The sequence below is a fragment of the Komagataella phaffii genome, chromosome 4 (assembly GCF_000027005.1).
Source record: "Komagataella phaffii GS115 chromosome 4, complete sequence".
Taxonomy (NCBI): Eukaryota; Fungi; Ascomycota; class Pichiomycetes; order Pichiales; family Pichiaceae; genus Komagataella; species Komagataella phaffii.
The window spans coordinates 1,186,089-1,202,259 of NC_012966.1; the positions used below are offsets into that span (position 1 = coordinate 1,186,089).

The window sequence follows — 16,171 nt, forward strand, 5'->3', positions numbered from 1 at the left end:
TGTTGTTTGACCTTGTCATCTTCTAGCATTCAGTGTTCCGACGTTTCGTTTTCGTTACCTAATCTTTTATTTTCTCGCATTCTTTAAGCTTATCGCATAATCCTTGCCATTATGGATAACATAAACCAACTCCTAGGCCGATTGGAATTGGAACATCTGAAGAAGAATGGTGCTTCGGTTGAAACAAAGGCTGAGGAAAAAGCTGTGAGAGAGGAGAAACCACCACCCGTAAAGGTCTATGTGGCATCAAAACTATCGCCTGATCACAGCTATTTCAAATCTGTAGCATCAAGTGACGCTCCTTGGAAGAAGCTGAACAGGTCTGAAGAGGCTAACCAGGCAGTTAGAATCAAGCCTCCCTCTGATCTCAAAGCGCAAACCGACAGAAGTGTCTATAGTAGACACGAAAGGTGGGGTCAATACGATAAAAGACCTGCAAAGTCAGACAAAGGCGAATCAAAGACAGTGGAGGATAAACATTCTCTCGCCAAAGAATTTTTACTAGCACTCCAGAAAGACCACGAGTCTGATGCGAAAAATCCCATACACGATGAAGATAGAGTTGTGGAAGGCTTGAATGTGACACTACTGGATCATCAGGTGAGAGGATTAAGGTTTTTCCAGAAAAGAGAGTCAAACACCGATGCCCAAAGAGGCGGAATGTTGTGTGACGATATGGGACTGGGAAAAACTATTCAAATGATTTCTCTAATTCTTGCAAATCGTCCCACGAAGGAATTTCGCAAGAAGAGCAAGAACTCCCCTGTTACACTAGTTGTTTGTCCACTTGCCGTGGCAAGCCAATGGTGTAAAGAAATACAAACAAAAGCTCCCTCACTAAAAACTTATATTTTCCATGGCTCAGATAAAGCCACAGAGTACAAAGAACTGCTAAAATTTGATGTTGTTGTGACGACTTATAATGTCGTACTTTGGGACTTGAAAAAGAAATCAAAGGCCATCTTGACTGCAGGAAACTGGTGGAGAATTATCCTTGATGAAGCTCACACCATAAAAAACTTCAATTCTATGACTGCCAAATCATGCATCGAGCTGAAATCTAGTCAGAAATGGTGTCTAACCGGAACTCCGATACAGAATAATCTGGAAGAGATAAGGGCGTACCTCTTGTTTTTAAAGATGGGCAAGTACGCTGACCCAAACAAATGGAGTCAAGACATAGCAAAATCGATACATAGGGGACACGCCGATGAGGCCTTGGATTTATTGAAACAAGATTTTGCTCCTTTCTTTTTAAGAAGATCCAAAGCTATTCTCCAACAGTCCGCGTCTGGATTCAAATTGCCTCCGAAAATAATTCACTCCGAATTAGTCGAATTCGATCCTAAGGAGAAAATTCTATATAGCATGATGGAGAGAAGAATGAGGAGTGTCTTACTTCCTGAAGAGGACAATGAACTGGAAAGTCAAGTCTCCCTGAAAGTTGATGTTTCTTCAATAAGTGGTTATTTAGGTGCATTGGTATGTCTCCTGAGACTAAGACAAATATGTTGTCACTGGAACTTGATTTATGAATTCAAGGAGGAAGAATTAGAAAGCGAATACACCCCAAATGCTTTAGAAAATTCAGATAAGAAAGTTGAGAACTCGGTTGAAGACCTCAATGATATGATGAAGGAACTTGAGGTTACAGAAAAGAAGTGTCTGATATGCCGCTCTCAATTGTGGTCCGACGACGTGAAGTATTGTTCGCAATGCAAATCGTTAAGCGAACAGCAAACTCCCCCCCTTGAACGCAGTGCCAAAAGTGAGCGGCTTCTGGAAATATTAAAACGAGACCCGGCAAGAAAGACGATCATATTTTCACAATTCACCAAGTTGCTTGCAACTCTTAAGCCTTTCTTGACAAAAAATGGCTTCAAATGTGTTCTGTATGAGGGAACCATGACTCGAGCAATGCGTGACACAACATTAAAAGAATTCAACGAAAATCCAGAAACGACGGTCCTTTTGTGCTCTCTCAAATGCGGTGCTATTGGCTTGAACTTAACCATAGCTAATCGTGTTGTGATTTACGATCCATGGTGGAACCCTCAGGTTGAAGATCAAGCCATAGATAGGGTGTACCGCTTTGGTCAAACAAAAGAGGTTGACGTGTATCGTTTGATTATCAAGGACTCTGTTGAAGAAAATATTGTAAGGCTTCAAGAGAAAAAACGACAAGTTGCGGAGGCTGTAGTGGATATTCATGGCAAAAAGAAAGTTTCGCTGAATAGAGGACTAACACGAAAAGAACTATTTCAGTTGTTTGGAGTGAAGTTTGGCCAATCCTATTGAATTTGGTCAATTAATTTCTGTGAAGATTCAAACCTTTGAAGCAAAGACTTATCTGCAACTAGTTTTGAGTCCCCTAATAATTTAAATACTGAACCAACTTCCTTGAAAAACTCAAAAGCTTCAACAACTTGAGCTTTTGGTGACTCTGAAACAGGAGAAAAGGTTTGTTCAATAAAAGCATTAGCTTTTTCCACTGCTTCTGTCCCCTTTTCAGGGCCTTCCTCCTTCGCATTTATATAGGTTGTCAAAAAGGTCAGAGTAGCAACGCCAAGAAGAGTGTTGGGAACAGAAGTTCTAAAGGGTATTTGTTTCACAATTTGTCTCCAATAATCAGTATCATTCAGTCTAACTGAGCTTTCCAATTCTGTGGCCGATAAGAATAGAGCAATCAAAGACGAATTGAGTGTCTCGGAGACAATAGTATTAATTTTCGAAATTGTGGATCTGAAGTTTAAAACAGATCGGGAGACCTTTGAGTTGTAATTGATGGGTCTTGTTTTCAGCTTCAATAATCCAGAAATCTTAGAAATCAGAGTAATCGATTTTCTTTCGTCGGAAGTCACTTTGGAGTCACTCGGTTCCACCAAGTCCCTTTCAGTGATTTTGCCTAACTTGAACAACACCAGAAGCAAAAACAACTCCTTTGGATGCTTTGATTGCTGAAAGAGGGGAGATACCAATAATTCACCCCATTTTGTCAAGGCAAATGAGTAGTCAACAAATCCAAGTATTGTTAGAGCACGTAATAAACCTGTGCTTACAATATCTATTGGCTGAGAGATCTTCTGTGAATCATTGGGATAGTCTGTAATCACACTGTCAGTAACAAATTTGCTACTGAAATTTTGGAAGAAACCATCCAATGTAAAAACAGTTCCATTGGCCTGGTTCGTCTTCACAATAATAGATCGAATCTTACTATAAATCGTAGGCTGGATTCTTTGATTCAAAGTCAGCTCCCTAACTGGCTGATAAACTGCGGTCAATTGTAATCGTTTAACTTGATAGTATCTGTTCAAAAATGATGTTAGAACATTTAAAACTTTTCCTTTCAATTCTATGGAATCATCACCGATTGTAATCTTTTCATACAATTGGGTTACCTGGGCATCTAGTGGTAATCTTTCAAGATAATGGTCGTATATTATTGATTCTAAGAGTTCAAAATTAATCAAACCAAGGGAGATGTAAAAATACAGTTCATTTGATAGTCGTTGGCCAATGACATCATGCAAATCATTAGGAATCTGCAAATCCTGGTCTTTTGGATACAACGGGGTGTTGACGGAACTAGGGGTTGATTGGGACGAACTATTAGCACTCTGGGCAATATTGGGAGGTTTTGAAGAGGAGGAGTGGGAAACTTGAAACAATTCTGAGTTCAATGGCCCAACGCTCCCGTCTTCTTTCAATACTGGAACATATTTCAATAGTGCTAATCCTCTTTGAAATTTCTCTAATGATGCCGGATCTTGTAGCAATGAATTGATGATCGAACCTCCATTATTGACATAATCATGTAACGAGGGAAAAGAGGCCGATAGGAAGCCAGGTAACCGTTCTGGTTGGAACTCATTTCCTAACGCAAACGATATGTTCTTTAATTGTTCGAAAGAAAGATTCAGTCTTGAGAGAATATTCGTTTTATCTAGCGATTTGAACTCTCTATTCTGAAATTCAAATCCCAGAATGAACTTTTGAGTAGGATTCAACAGTAAATAGTCTGTAGAAGAATACACCACATCTACCATTTGCTTACTTTCCAAGTAATGCAGTTGGACGACAGCAGAATAAGGAGCCACCAGATAGTCGATGTTATTCTCGATAAAGAAGGTGATCAGGTCTCCATAAAGAGGCCGTATAGGGATACTTGACCATGGTTCTCTAAAAGAATAACCGCCATCTCTGGAATACGTTCTGTCGTCCCAGACTTTTCGGTGGTATATCTCTGAGGAGTTAAGTTCTTTACCATTTAGTAATTTTTCGTATTGTGACGTGCTTTTCAGACCTGGAAATACAAACAATGGTCTAATGTTTAGTTCTTGGAACATTTTAAGATCGGTATCGATGTAGTTTAACAGTGTCAAGGGAACGCCACTAATTGCATCATAATTAAGCTCCTTCTTGAAGCTCAAGAGACGAGAAATATAGTGCTCAACGTCAATTCCAATAGTGGCATTCTTCAACACATCAAACGGATATGTGTTGACCGAGTGATTATCAAAAAGATGAGATTCTAGGGTGTTAATAGGCATCTTGTGTTGGGGATGTTTGATGAATTATGTTTCCCCGAAGCATTTCAATTGCATATAGGAGGGGCCTCCGCGCGAGCAGCCCACCCCGGTCCAAAGCGTCTCTACCTGGGCAGAAATTTTTCATTCATTCCCGCCTACTGGGTTTCACCCTCGCGCGGTTAAAGAACACGTTGAACAGTTCCAGTCCACTCTCTTTCTTTCTGCTATCCCAACTCTTCACCAATGAAGCTTCTTCACAGCATTTTCTGGCTCACAGCCATCATCCAGCTATCATTGGCATTGACATACAAGCAATTACAGGAAAATTATTTGAAAGGAGCCAATATCCTCAAAATTGACAACAAAAATTACAAACTCATAGAGGAGGCTAGGGAGGACTTTGAGCTCGTTCTCTTCATCACTGCTAACGGTGCAGACGTGAATTGTAGGCTGTGCAAAGAGTTCCAAACTCCTTTCGAAATCCTCGCCAACTCCTACGCTACCAATAAAGCCCATTATTCAGAGGAAGAGATCGGTAAACCAGTGGTATTTGCTATAAGTGATTTCACTTACTCCAGAAAGTTCTTCGAAGCTTTGAAACTACAAAACGTTCCAAAGATCTTCCACTACGCTAGCACTGAAAAGGCATCTAGTGCACTGAATGTCGATGATGAATACGATTTCACTGCCGCAGATCTTATTACCCACTTACGTAACTGGATCACAGCAAAAACTAAGGTTGACCCCAAGTTGTTGGAAATCCATATCCCTCCCAATTACAACGCAATTGCCACTAATTTCATGGTGGCATTGATTATTCTAATAGTCATCTACAAAAAGTACGAATTGATCCTGACTTTCTTAGGAAACAAGAATCTGTGGCAAGGTCTTTCGATGGTGACAATTGTTGCATTCATTGCAGGGCACATGTTCAACACAATTAGAAACACCCAATATATCATGGTGACTCAGGGCGGCTCTCCAGTATATATCCAGCCTGGTCACCAACAACAATTAGGGGTTGAAACTCAAATCGTTGGGCTAATTTACGGATCATTATTTGCCCTTTCCGTTTTGCTATATAAAGCTGGAGCAAGCAAAGAAGGATCATCCGGCTGGCTATCTATTCTGATAAGCGTTTTAGTATTTTTATTGTACAGTGGATTGATAGGAGTGTTCCACCTAAAGAACATGGGCTATCCATATAGCTTGATACATCTATTTTAGAATAGTCAATATAGAGAGTTTTTCAGTAAGCTTTTTTCATTTTTTATAGCTTGCTTTCAATGGACTCAACTCTTCTCTCTATTGTCTCCGTCATTTGATTGATCTTTATTATGCGAAGTTTGAGTACTTTGATTCTCTCTTTGAATGTATCCAACAAATATCTGTATGAATTGGGATCGTTAGACCTGGTATTGCTTTCAATGGTGGCATCAACGTTGTCATAAACCCTCTGAATATTCCGTAGCAGTTGGAGAAGCATTATCTGCGATTCGTATAATGTCTGTAGTTTATTATTTAAAGCTTCCAATGGCTGTTCCAGTAAGGCCTGAATGGTTAGTTCAATTGGGTGAACAAACTGAGAACTCGAATGCTCATCTGGGAGAATTTCCAAAGACGATTGGGAGGGTGTTATTTTGAGTTTTGAGACGCTCTTGAAATTGAAATTGGGAAGTTCACTCATAGGTCATGGCGTTGGTTGACGGATGTTAACGAAAGTTTGGAGAAGTATGTATGGCTTTCCATCAATATATGGGGGTGAGAATCATGATGAGATAGAATTCGAGAAGACCTAACCTTGGACCTGGAGTTGATACCAGTACCAAGAATAGATTCACTAGTCCATTCATACTGTGCCTCCATGAGACGATATTTGTCCTCTGTTGCTAGTCAGTCGAGGCCTTCTATCCTTGAGCTACTTCCTCCAAAGAGATTTGTCAATCGAATTCTTTTTGATCTCGATAGTCGGTTAAATTACAAAAAAGTCATCCCAGTCTTGGATACGATATACCAAAGTATTCCTTCTGGAGAAGATCCCATAATTCCCAAATATGCCACCCCTGACGATTTGATGCTGTTTCAAAAGGCTTTGAAAGAAATACGACAGAAAACTCGTACAGAAAACAGGTATCTTATGCAGCTAGAGAATGCTCTGGTAGAGAAAGCTGCTGAATCTGGTCAACGAGATGCCGTTTCGGTATTAGCATTTACTGCAATCAAAGATCAGAATAATCAGTTTACTGATGATGACAAGGCTCATGCCAGAAAGCTAATCAAAGAACTTATGAAGCTCAAGCACCCACTAGCTATAAAACTGACGGGTGATATGTTGTATCAGTCGAATGCTCTAGTAGAGGCAGAAAAGATGTACATGCGGTTCCTAGAGCTAGAAAAAGATACGATCTTATCCGCTGAGGTTCATAAATCTCTGGGGGTCATCTTTTTTAAAGACTTACGCCATTTCAAGGCCAGAACACATTTTGAGAAGAGTATAAGATTAGCTCCATTGGATAAGGTGTACGAATCACACTTTTATCTCTCTCAATTGTACTCAAATGACGACCCTCTTCGCTCTAGACATCATTTGCAACTGAGTTCATCTCAAGGTTTGAGAGAGAGTCTAGCCAATCTTGGCTTCTTGGAGCTGAATTATTTCAATAACGCAGACATTGCATTTCAATGGTTCAAACTTGGAGCAGAGATCACAGACATCACCTCATTAATAGGGCTGTTTGATTGCTATATGCTGAAGAAGGAGTATCACGAGGCAGTGAACATCTTGGATCAATTGAGGGATACGCTTACCAGTGATTCATACAAAAATGCCATAAAGACAGGTACTGAAAAGGTAACTTGGGAGCAACTACAATCAGTAAGAGCAAAGTCACTGGAAACTCTGTCAAGCCTTCGTCTCCTATAGACAACTTCCCCTCCACTGTGTAGTTGAATGTAAATAACTTTTAGAATCTAATGACGACTTAATTATTAAGGTTTTCAAACAATTATTTTACAGTAGACGATAGTGTTTCAGTATTTCATGTTGAAGACTCTTGATTAGAGATGTGGAACTATCCAAGATATAACCACTGATGGTTAATTCACTCAACATATGAATTCACCTTCCTTTTAAGTTTATGCTTTTCCGATATAGTGTAACGGCTAGCACGGTCCGCTTTCACCGGGCAGACCCGGGTTCGACTCCCGGTATCGGAGTGATATTGAAATTTTTTCATCCTAATTTTTTTTTTCGTTGACTCTGTCTCCCATCTGACTCATAGACTCTCGACACAGCTAGGCGCACCCCCCGCCTGGTCAACCGCCAAGATCGCGGGCTTCGTATATAACAACATCAGGCAGCCGGAGATTTTTTCTTTCGGTTGGTAACGTATCTGTTCTACGTTCATAATTGTTGTTACAAGAAAATCATGGCCGACGTTGTTTTAGGATCCCAGTGGGGAGACGAAGGAAAGGGAAAGCTTGTCGATGTCCTCTGTGAGGATATCGATGTCTGCGCACGTTGTCAAGGAGGCAACAACGCTGGTCATACTATTATTGTGAAGGGCGTCAAGTTTGACTTTCATATGCTTCCATCTGGTCTGGTGAACCCAAAATGTAAGAACTTAATTGGTTCTGGAGTTGTGATTCACCTGCCTTCCTTTTTTGAGGAACTAGAGGCCATTGAAAACAAAGGGCTGGACTGTACTGGTAGACTGTTCGTTTCGTCAAGAGCTCATCTTGTTTTTGGTTTCCATCAGAGAACCGACAAGTTGAAGGAAGCCGAGTTGCATGAGACGAAAAAGTCGATTGGAACTACTGGTAAAGGTATTGGTCCCACCTATTCTACAAAAGCTTCTAGATCTGGTATCCGTGTTCACCATCTGGTGAGTGATGAGCCTGACTCTTGGAAAGAGTTTGAGACCAGACTTAGCCGTCTTATTGAGACTAGAAAGAAGAGGTATGGTCACTTTGATTGCGACTTGGAGTCAGAATTGGCCAAGTACAAGGTGTTGAGGGAAAAGATCAAGCCATTTGTGGTGGATTCTATTGAATTCATGCACGATGCCATCAAGGACAAAAAGAAGATATTGGTGGAAGGTGCTAACGCCCTCATGTTGGATATCGACTTCGGTACTTATCCTTACGTTACGTCCTCGAACACTGGTATCGGAGGTGTCTTGACTGGTCTGGGAATTCCACCTAAGGCCATTAACAATATTTATGGTGTTGTCAAAGCCTACACTACCAGAGTCGGAGAAGGTCCCTTCCCCACTGAGCAGTTGAACGAAGATGGAGAGAAGTTGCAAACCATTGGTTGCGAGTATGGTGTCACCACTGGTAGAAAGAGAAGATGTGGTTGGTTGGATCTGGTGGTGCTTAAATACTCCACCCTGATCAACGGTTACACCTCTTTGAATATTACCAAACTGGATGTTTTGGACACTTTCAAGGAGATAAAGATTGGTGTTTCTTACACCTACCAAGGAAAGAGAGTCACCACCTTCCCAGAAGATCTCCATGCCCTTGGTAAGGTTGATGTTGAGTATGTTACTTTCCCAGGTTGGGAAGAGGATATCACTCAGATCAAAAATTATGAGGATCTGCCAGCAAACGCCAAAAAGTATTTGGAGTTCATCGAAGAATACGTTGAAGTTCCTATCCAATGGGTTGGAACTGGCCCTGGTAGAGAGTCGATGTTAGAAAAAAACATATAGAATTGATATATTATTACTTGCATCTGTTTTTCAAACACTTCTAGTAAATTGTTCCCACCATTCTGATACATCCTCACCTAGTGAAGAGACCAGGTTATCATCAGAATCCGAATTATTGAAAATGTCCTTTTTTGAGGGATCTTTGGAGTCAAATTTCTTAGCAATTATTAAACTGGTACCGTAGGCTTGCGACTCTCCTAGATCTTTAAACAAAACCCACCAATTGCGCCCCGTTTTTAGTAACTTCTCATCTGGAAGTAGAATTTCTTGTTCCGACCTTGACTCCGTGGAGAGTGAAAGAATCGATTGGTTCAAACTGATCAGTTGGGATTTGGATATTTCCTTTGCATTCTTTGGTTTGCTGGTACTATTGAGTATTGACCCCTTTATTGTTTCATTATCTTTAAGTGTTAATGTCGAAAATACGTCCGAATCCAACTCACCGAAATCCTCATCACTACCTCGGAATGAAATGACTGGGAATGAACTTTGGTGGCTATCGGATGGTCGGTCATACAACAAATAGTAGAATGTAGAAGGTTTAGATTTAACACAACTTTGATATTCTTTGATGTTTTCTAGAACTAACCTGTAGAGACAAGTTTGCCAAATCCTGTAAAGGGAGTCTTCAAGCTTTCTATAATATTCTGGTTCATTTAACGATGCACAATCTCCACGATAAATTGCTGTAAAGGTGAGACCAGCAACCTCATATATCAGTAATTTGTGTTCCATATACGTGGGTTCATCTTTTTGCTTGAGAAAGACTAACTTATCACATATTTCTTTCTCATCTGTGTTGGTATGTAGCTTTACCATTCCAATCAAAAATTTACCTCTTTTCTCGTTGACTTTGGCATCAGGTGTATTTTCTGCATCGTCGTTCGCTTGAGGAGCCTCTAGAGTTGGAGGTGTTTCTCCTTTGTTGTAAAACCAACTGACTTCAGGCAAATATCCGCTAATCGAAGACATGGCATCCAACGTCATAGTTGCAGGATATAAAATGTTACCCAGTTGTGTGGTCAAAAAATTCTTGGATGGCTCTAGAAAGGATAAGCTTTGGTTGGCTATTAGATAAAATAGATTTTCACGTTCCTCCTCTGGTGAGGTGGGGTCAACTTCTGACGGGGAAAGAACATTGCCTTCACTCAGATTATTAGTAGTTAGACCCACTGTCAGCGCTATGCACTGTTGATAACGAATCAGATCCACAATTGATTCCTGTTCAAATTTAGAATCCTTGTTCTTCCAGAGAACGCCGAAGTTCTTTATAGGCGTCTTTGTTGTATTCATGATGATTATGTCCAATATTTCAGGATCCTCTGACATCAATTCGGCTAAGTTGGTTTCCAAAGAGTCAGTAAATCCATTGGGCAATTCGATGGAAGATTTTCTGAACGAGTGGTCGACATCAACAAATCCTTCATTTTTAATTTCAAAGTTGACCCACTTATTTTTACACCAAGTATACCACCAGTCTTCTAGCAGCTGTGTAAACGACTCTAATGGCAACTGGTTATAATTGAAGGAGAATTCACCATTATGCAACCTCCACCATCTATATCCTTCTTGAAGTTCCGCCTCTGTGTATTCAGGTAAGGCTAAAAATCTAAGAGTAAATATCTTCTCGTTCGTAGCAGTGACCTTAACTTCTGCCAACCTTATAGATAGTACGAGCCAGTAGTCTTGCTCCACATTAAGAAGAATCAGTCTAGTCTTTTGTGTATCAATGAATCTCAGTTTGTTACCCCCTCTAAACTTGGAAGAAAAATCTTGCAGTCCTTCGATCATGCCTATAAGCTTGAATTTCTGGAAGTTGGAAGTTTCTGCACCATCAAACCTTATGAAGCATAACAGCTTTCGTTTCACCTCTAGCTCCGTCTCATCGAGATCTGAGCTTGGTATGCTTTCTTCATTGGATTGCAACTTGGGGTTGAAAATGGCAAAAAATTGCAACCCTGGATACGACTGAAGCACCAACTGTTGTCCAGCTGATTCCATAACGACCCAAAAGGCAAACTAAGATCAATTAGTACCTTGAGTATGCAAAACTAAAGAATTAAGGCCTGGCCTTAACTTCAGGGTTATCATGGGGAAATATCAATCCGCGAAGAAAATTGGTGAGAGAGGCATCCAACATCCAGTATGTATTCAGATTATCCTGAACCCCAAATTTCAGCTTTCTTTTCAGGCAATCGATGGTTGAAGATACTTCAAAACTGAACCCTTCAAAGTTGGGCACCAAAGAGTATTGGGATGATTTCTACCAGTTAGAAACTGCAAATTTCAAAGAAGACTCGGAGAATGTTGGTGAATGTTGGTTTGACGATTCAGATGCAGAAAATAAGATAATCGAATTCTTGTTCGACAGAATAGAGGATGGATCCTCAGAGTTCTTCCACAGTAATTCAAGAGTATGTGACCTTGGGACTGGGAATGGCCATTTACTGTTTGAGTTGAGGAAGGAAGGATTTAGAGGTGATTTGGTGGGATTGGATTACTCAGAAGTTTCTGTGGAGTTTGCAAGGCAGATTGCCCAAAAGCATGCGGTGAAAGGAATAACGTTCCAACAATGTGATATATTAGATGAAAAATCGTCCGTCTTAAATGATGAGAATGACAAATTTGACATTCTCTTGGATAAAGGGACATTTGATGCTATTGCCCTTAGCTCGTCAACATACAACGGAGGTAAAACTGGAATTGAAATTTACCCTTCTACAGTGAAAAAGCTACTCAAAAAGGGAGGAATATTGCTGGTAACTAGTTGCAATTTTACTGAATCTGAACTGATAAAGCACATCACGAAGAATGATGAGTTTGCAGAAGAAAAACATATCGAGTATCCAAAGTTTGAATTTGGTGGTATCCAGGGTCAAACGATATGCAGTATTTGTTTCATCAAAAATTGAAAACATCTTATTCTATTCATTTCGGTATGAGCTCCGATACTCTATCATACAATTCGTCCCGACTCGTACCACTACCCACTTTAATGGAGTATTGTAAAGGTTTTCCGTCTTCTTGAAGTGTTATTCGAAGAAATTTTTCACTCTGCAGAGAACTCTCCATGCCTTTATCAATTTTTAAACCTTTAACCAGCGGAATATTCAACAAAGATCTGAAAGTGGCATCCTGTCTCATCACTAGTTTATAAAATTCTGTATCAGTTTTGTCAATCAACTTTAATATACCTATACCTTTCTCCTTCCAGCCTTCTTTTATGGCATCCAAATCGAGACGATAAAGTTTAGATTTCACCGAATACAGTGATTTTTGTTCGACTTCAGCCGATTGCTCTTGTATATTCAATTGTACCTTGGCAAAAAGCGGTATTCCCTGAGTAGAGTTTTCTTTGGCAGACTTTTCAGTTTTTTCAGTATTGTCGTTATCTTCAGCTTCAGGGGTTTGCTCCTTTTTCGAATCCAAATCTTCAAATACGGATTTTTTAGTCAATGTTTTTTTAAATGCATTACCAAAGGAGGATCCTGTTCCAAAAACAGGCTTTGGTTTCTCTGCAGATTCCGATCCTGATTCATCTTTGGGGTTTGAGGTCCGGTCTGGTTCGTCTTTGCTATCTTTTGACTCTGCATTGGTTTCTTCTTTTGAAGGCTTCGCTCCAAAAACGTTTTTATTTGTAAAAGCTCCAAATCCTCCGACGCTTGCAAACTTCGTTTTTTGACCAAATACAAATTTTGGTTTTTCAGGTAATGGGGGAGGAGACTTAGCGGAGTCGTCAGCCTCTTTACCAATTTCACTATCAGTGGGAAGCGTACTCTTTACTTTCTTTACCTGTTCAGAATCTGCTTCGGGGTCAGTTTTTCTTTTTTTAATTGGAGGTAAAGGAATTGGCTTCTCAAGTGGATCCTCTTCCACGAGAGTCTTTTCATCTGTGACGTTTGCTCCCTCGACACTTTGGGATAATTTCTTTGTACTGTCACCTTCACATTTAGAGGGTTCTTCCTTCAATTGCTTTGGATCACTATCTTGTGAAGCTTCGGCTTCGTTACTACTCATTTCTCTGGAAAGGCTGGGGAAGAACAAAGGGCAGACAGAACTGGTGAGTTTCGTGGTTTTGATGGAATTGATATTGGGAGGGGTACACTACCAAAAAATATCACCAGAGTTGGGAATAATAACTTCCGAGGACACAATTGAAATGTACAGGTGACTTGCCGCTTATAGGATGATATAGGAAGCGTCGGCATTTGTTGCTGACATGGGTAGGAGGTGTTTTCATTCATTGACGCTTTAGGCAGTTATAGAAGCTTTCTTCGTTTTTAGGGTATAAATTTTTAGTCTAGACGGTCTGCTTCTGGTGATACGGGTATATTTCATTTAGCTATTACTGTGCCATAAGAATCAATTGATCTAATCTGAGTACTATGGGTAATTCTGTCAGGAATCGTGTCTCATCATCCCCATCTACGTGCCTCATGCAGAATCCAAATCGAGACGAAACGTAAATAGTAAAGGCACGAACTGACGCCTAAGAAAAACTCCCACGTTAAAACATCACAACAATAACATCAAACTCCCAAACAAAATGGAAACCATTTTAAGGGTCAGGCAGTCGAATGATGAAACCTCATCACTGTTTGAAGTTACGTCAGGTAATACTATCCAAGTCGATGGCCAAGAGTTCAAGTTCGATTCAATTCAGGGCGGACAAGTAGATCAGCAAGAGCTCTTTGAGCGCACGGTCCAACCATTTCTAGACTCTGAGATAATTCCACATTCCAAAGATGTAACTCTATTCACGATGGGACCGTCTGGAGCGGGCAAATCTTACACCGTTTTTGGAACTCCTAGCAACGTTGGATTGTTGTACCGTTCTTTGAGCTACCTTCTTCAGCAGGTAACAGGCGACTTGGCTTCTTATGATACAGTAAAGAAGCACCTAGGCATGAACTTAATAAATCCGACAAAATCAGGGGCTCAAGCGGGGAACTCTTCGGGGCATACAGCTGTGACAGTCTCGATGTTTGAAATTTATAACGACTCCATTAAGGACTTATTTGCCAACAGAGAAATCAATTCCAGATCCGTATTAGATATCGTTACAGATCCGAGAGATGGGAAACTGAAGCCAAGGAATCTTTCCCAGTTTTATGTTCCAAATATTGATATTTGCAAAAGATTGTTTGAACTTGGATTGAAAAACCGAAGGGGAATTCAAAAGGGCTCCACCTCCACTAGTTCAGGCTCTCATTGTTTTGTGCATATTAACTTTGTTAAGATTTCGAAGGATGGGAGGAAATCTGCTGTCTCTAGGTTCACCTTGGCCGATCTTTCTAGCATTGAAAGCACTAAAAGTGCTCAAGCTAAGAACATCTCTATGAAACAAAAATCAATCAACAACACATCTATTTTAGAGCTCGGCCGATGTATTCATTCTTTGAGATCCGGTAAACAGGACATGTCTTTACTCAGAACCAATAAGATTGCTCGACTTTTATTTCATGACTTTATTAAGAACAAGGGAATGAATCCGCAATTAAAGTTTTTAGTCAATCTGGATTCAAATGGTGATCAGGGTACTTCATTACAGATTTTGAGGTACATTTCCTCAAGTATCAATGACGACAGAAGAACATCTTCTCGTCCTAGTTCATCTGGTTCCAGGGATAGTGTCAAGAGACTTTCAGTCACCCAGAGATTGAGTAGCCGTATTTCCAGTACTCATGTTAAGGAGAAGGAGACTCTAGAAAAGATCAAAAAAGAGAAAGATATCTTGACGAAAGAGTTGAAACAGCTCCAAGATAAGTTAGTAGAAAATGAAATTAGCATTAGAAAAGAAATCTCAAATAATTTTGAGGAGTCAATAGCCAAATTGAATGATGAATTCAGACAGAAGGAGATTTCTCTTCAAAACAGTTTGGAAAAAGATTGCGATAGAAAGCTCACTGACTTGGCAGATGAGTATGAGCAAACATTGTGTTCAATGAGAAGTGAGCTTGATTCCAAATCAATCGAAAACCAAGACCTACTGAAGAAAATTGCATCCTTAAGGGATGAGTTGAAACATAATAAAATTGAAAACGAATCGTTTCAATCTTCTATAACAAAACTTAATGAAACTATTGAGTTAAAAGCTCAAAAAATTTCCGATCTTAAAGTGAGCTCTGCCAGTTTGAGAGAGGAACTTGATACCACCACTGCTAGCCTTAACGAGACCACAAAATCATTAAATGATAGTAAAGAACTTGTTACTCGATTGCAAGCCGAAATTACAGAAAAGAAATCTCTTTTGGAACAGAGAGAATTTGGTTCATCAGAGATAAAGCAAGATTATGAGAAGCAGATTAGGGATCTAAGAAACCAAGTTAAAAGGTTGGATGCCGATGTTACTGCTGGAGAAAATGTTATTAAGAAATTAGAATCTAATTTAGAACAAAAGATAGCAGAAGTTGACGAGATGAAGACAAAATTATCACAGGCAGAGAAGAGCATCGATTTTAACAAAAGACATATCGACATTCTGAAGGACAAGTTTACTGCTTCTAAACAAAAGTTACCAGCCTCTGATGATAACAATTCCGCTACTGAGCATCCCAAAAGCAGCAGAGCTCCAGAGACAGCAGATCCAGACTCTTTAAAAGAGAATATTTCTCCACCAAAAAAATCCAAACATAAATCAAGTTCCAAATCTCAAAAAATAGATGACGCCCTTAAATTGACATCTTTCACTCTCTTTGACAAATTAGAACCCCAATCTGTCGATTCGTCGGTGAAAAGAAAACGCAATATTCTCAGTTCGCCAACAAAAGCCAGCGATCTGCTCATGTCATCTCCTACGAAAACTAGGAAGAAGTTAAGAAAGAAAGAGATAGTCAATATTTTCGATGACAATGAGTTAGACTAATCACCCTATATAAGTACAAATCTTTTGCTTGAATAAAAAGTGATGAAACATGCTAGTAT

General features: G+C 39.9%; 10 protein-coding genes across 10 annotated transcripts; 6 read left to right on the plus strand and 4 right to left on the minus strand.

The window, feature by feature from the left end:
- Positions 1-111: 111 nt before the first annotated feature.
- Positions 112-2,298, plus strand: PAS_chr4_0608 (Protein that recognizes and binds damaged DNA in an ATP-dependent manner (with Rad7p); the record flags this gene model as incomplete). The annotated part of the gene is made up of 1 exon (XM_002494002.1): positions 112-2,298. One exon carries the CDS (start codon positions 112-114, stop codon positions 2,296-2,298), a length of 2,187 nt encoding a protein of 728 aa, XP_002494047.1.
- Positions 2,292-4,553, minus strand: PAS_chr4_0609 (Protein that forms a complex with Pbp1p; the record flags this gene model as incomplete). The annotated part of the gene is made up of 1 exon (XM_002494003.1): positions 2,292-4,553. The coding sequence occupies one exon, from the start codon at positions 4,551-4,553 to the stop codon at positions 2,292-2,294; it is 2,262 nt and encodes a 753-aa protein (XP_002494048.1).
- A 222-nt stretch (positions 4,554-4,775) lies between these two features.
- PAS_chr4_0610 (Gamma subunit of the oligosaccharyltransferase complex of the ER lumen, which catalyzes asparagine-l) lies at positions 4,776-5,759 on the plus strand (the record flags this gene model as incomplete). Its single annotated transcript, XM_002494004.1, has 1 exon — positions 4,776-5,759. The coding sequence occupies one exon, from the start codon at positions 4,776-4,778 to the stop codon at positions 5,757-5,759; it is 984 nt and encodes a 327-aa protein (XP_002494049.1).
- A 43-nt stretch (positions 5,760-5,802) lies between these two features.
- Positions 5,803-6,219, minus strand: PAS_chr4_0611 (Hypothetical protein; the record flags this gene model as incomplete). The annotated part of the gene is made up of 1 exon (XM_002494005.1): positions 5,803-6,219. One exon carries the CDS (start codon positions 6,217-6,219, stop codon positions 5,803-5,805), a length of 417 nt encoding a protein of 138 aa, XP_002494050.1.
- A 177-nt stretch (positions 6,220-6,396) lies between these two features.
- PAS_chr4_0612 (Peripherally bound inner membrane protein of the mitochondrial matrix) lies at positions 6,397-7,455 on the plus strand (the record flags this gene model as incomplete). Its single annotated transcript, XM_002494006.1, has 1 exon — positions 6,397-7,455. The coding sequence occupies one exon, from the start codon at positions 6,397-6,399 to the stop codon at positions 7,453-7,455; it is 1,059 nt and encodes a 352-aa protein (XP_002494051.1).
- Positions 7,456-7,960: 505 nt separating this feature from the next.
- On the plus strand, positions 7,961-9,247 carry PAS_chr4_0613 (Adenylosuccinate synthase; the record flags this gene model as incomplete). The annotated part of the gene is made up of 1 exon (XM_002494007.1): positions 7,961-9,247. The coding sequence occupies one exon, from the start codon at positions 7,961-7,963 to the stop codon at positions 9,245-9,247; it is 1,287 nt and encodes a 428-aa protein (XP_002494052.1).
- A 30-nt stretch (positions 9,248-9,277) lies between these two features.
- On the minus strand, positions 9,278-11,248 carry PAS_chr4_0614 (Hypothetical protein; the record flags this gene model as incomplete). The annotated part of the gene is made up of 1 exon (XM_002494008.1): positions 9,278-11,248. One exon carries the CDS (start codon positions 11,246-11,248, stop codon positions 9,278-9,280), a length of 1,971 nt encoding a protein of 656 aa, XP_002494053.1.
- A 197-nt stretch (positions 11,249-11,445) lies between these two features.
- Positions 11,446-12,159, plus strand: PAS_chr4_0615 (Putative S-adenosylmethionine-dependent methyltransferase of the seven beta-strand family; the record flags this gene model as incomplete). Its single annotated transcript, XM_002494009.1, has 1 exon — positions 11,446-12,159. The coding sequence occupies one exon, from the start codon at positions 11,446-11,448 to the stop codon at positions 12,157-12,159; it is 714 nt and encodes a 237-aa protein (XP_002494054.1).
- Positions 12,160-12,175: 16 nt separating this feature from the next.
- PAS_chr4_0616 (Hypothetical protein) lies at positions 12,176-13,264 on the minus strand (the record flags this gene model as incomplete). The annotated part of the gene is made up of 1 exon (XM_002494010.1): positions 12,176-13,264. One exon carries the CDS (start codon positions 13,262-13,264, stop codon positions 12,176-12,178), a length of 1,089 nt encoding a protein of 362 aa, XP_002494055.1.
- A 529-nt stretch (positions 13,265-13,793) lies between these two features.
- Positions 13,794-16,112, plus strand: PAS_chr4_0617 (Hypothetical protein; the record flags this gene model as incomplete). The annotated part of the gene is made up of 1 exon (XM_002494011.1): positions 13,794-16,112. The coding sequence occupies one exon, from the start codon at positions 13,794-13,796 to the stop codon at positions 16,110-16,112; it is 2,319 nt and encodes a 772-aa protein (XP_002494056.1).
- Positions 16,113-16,171: the final 59 nt, after the last annotated feature.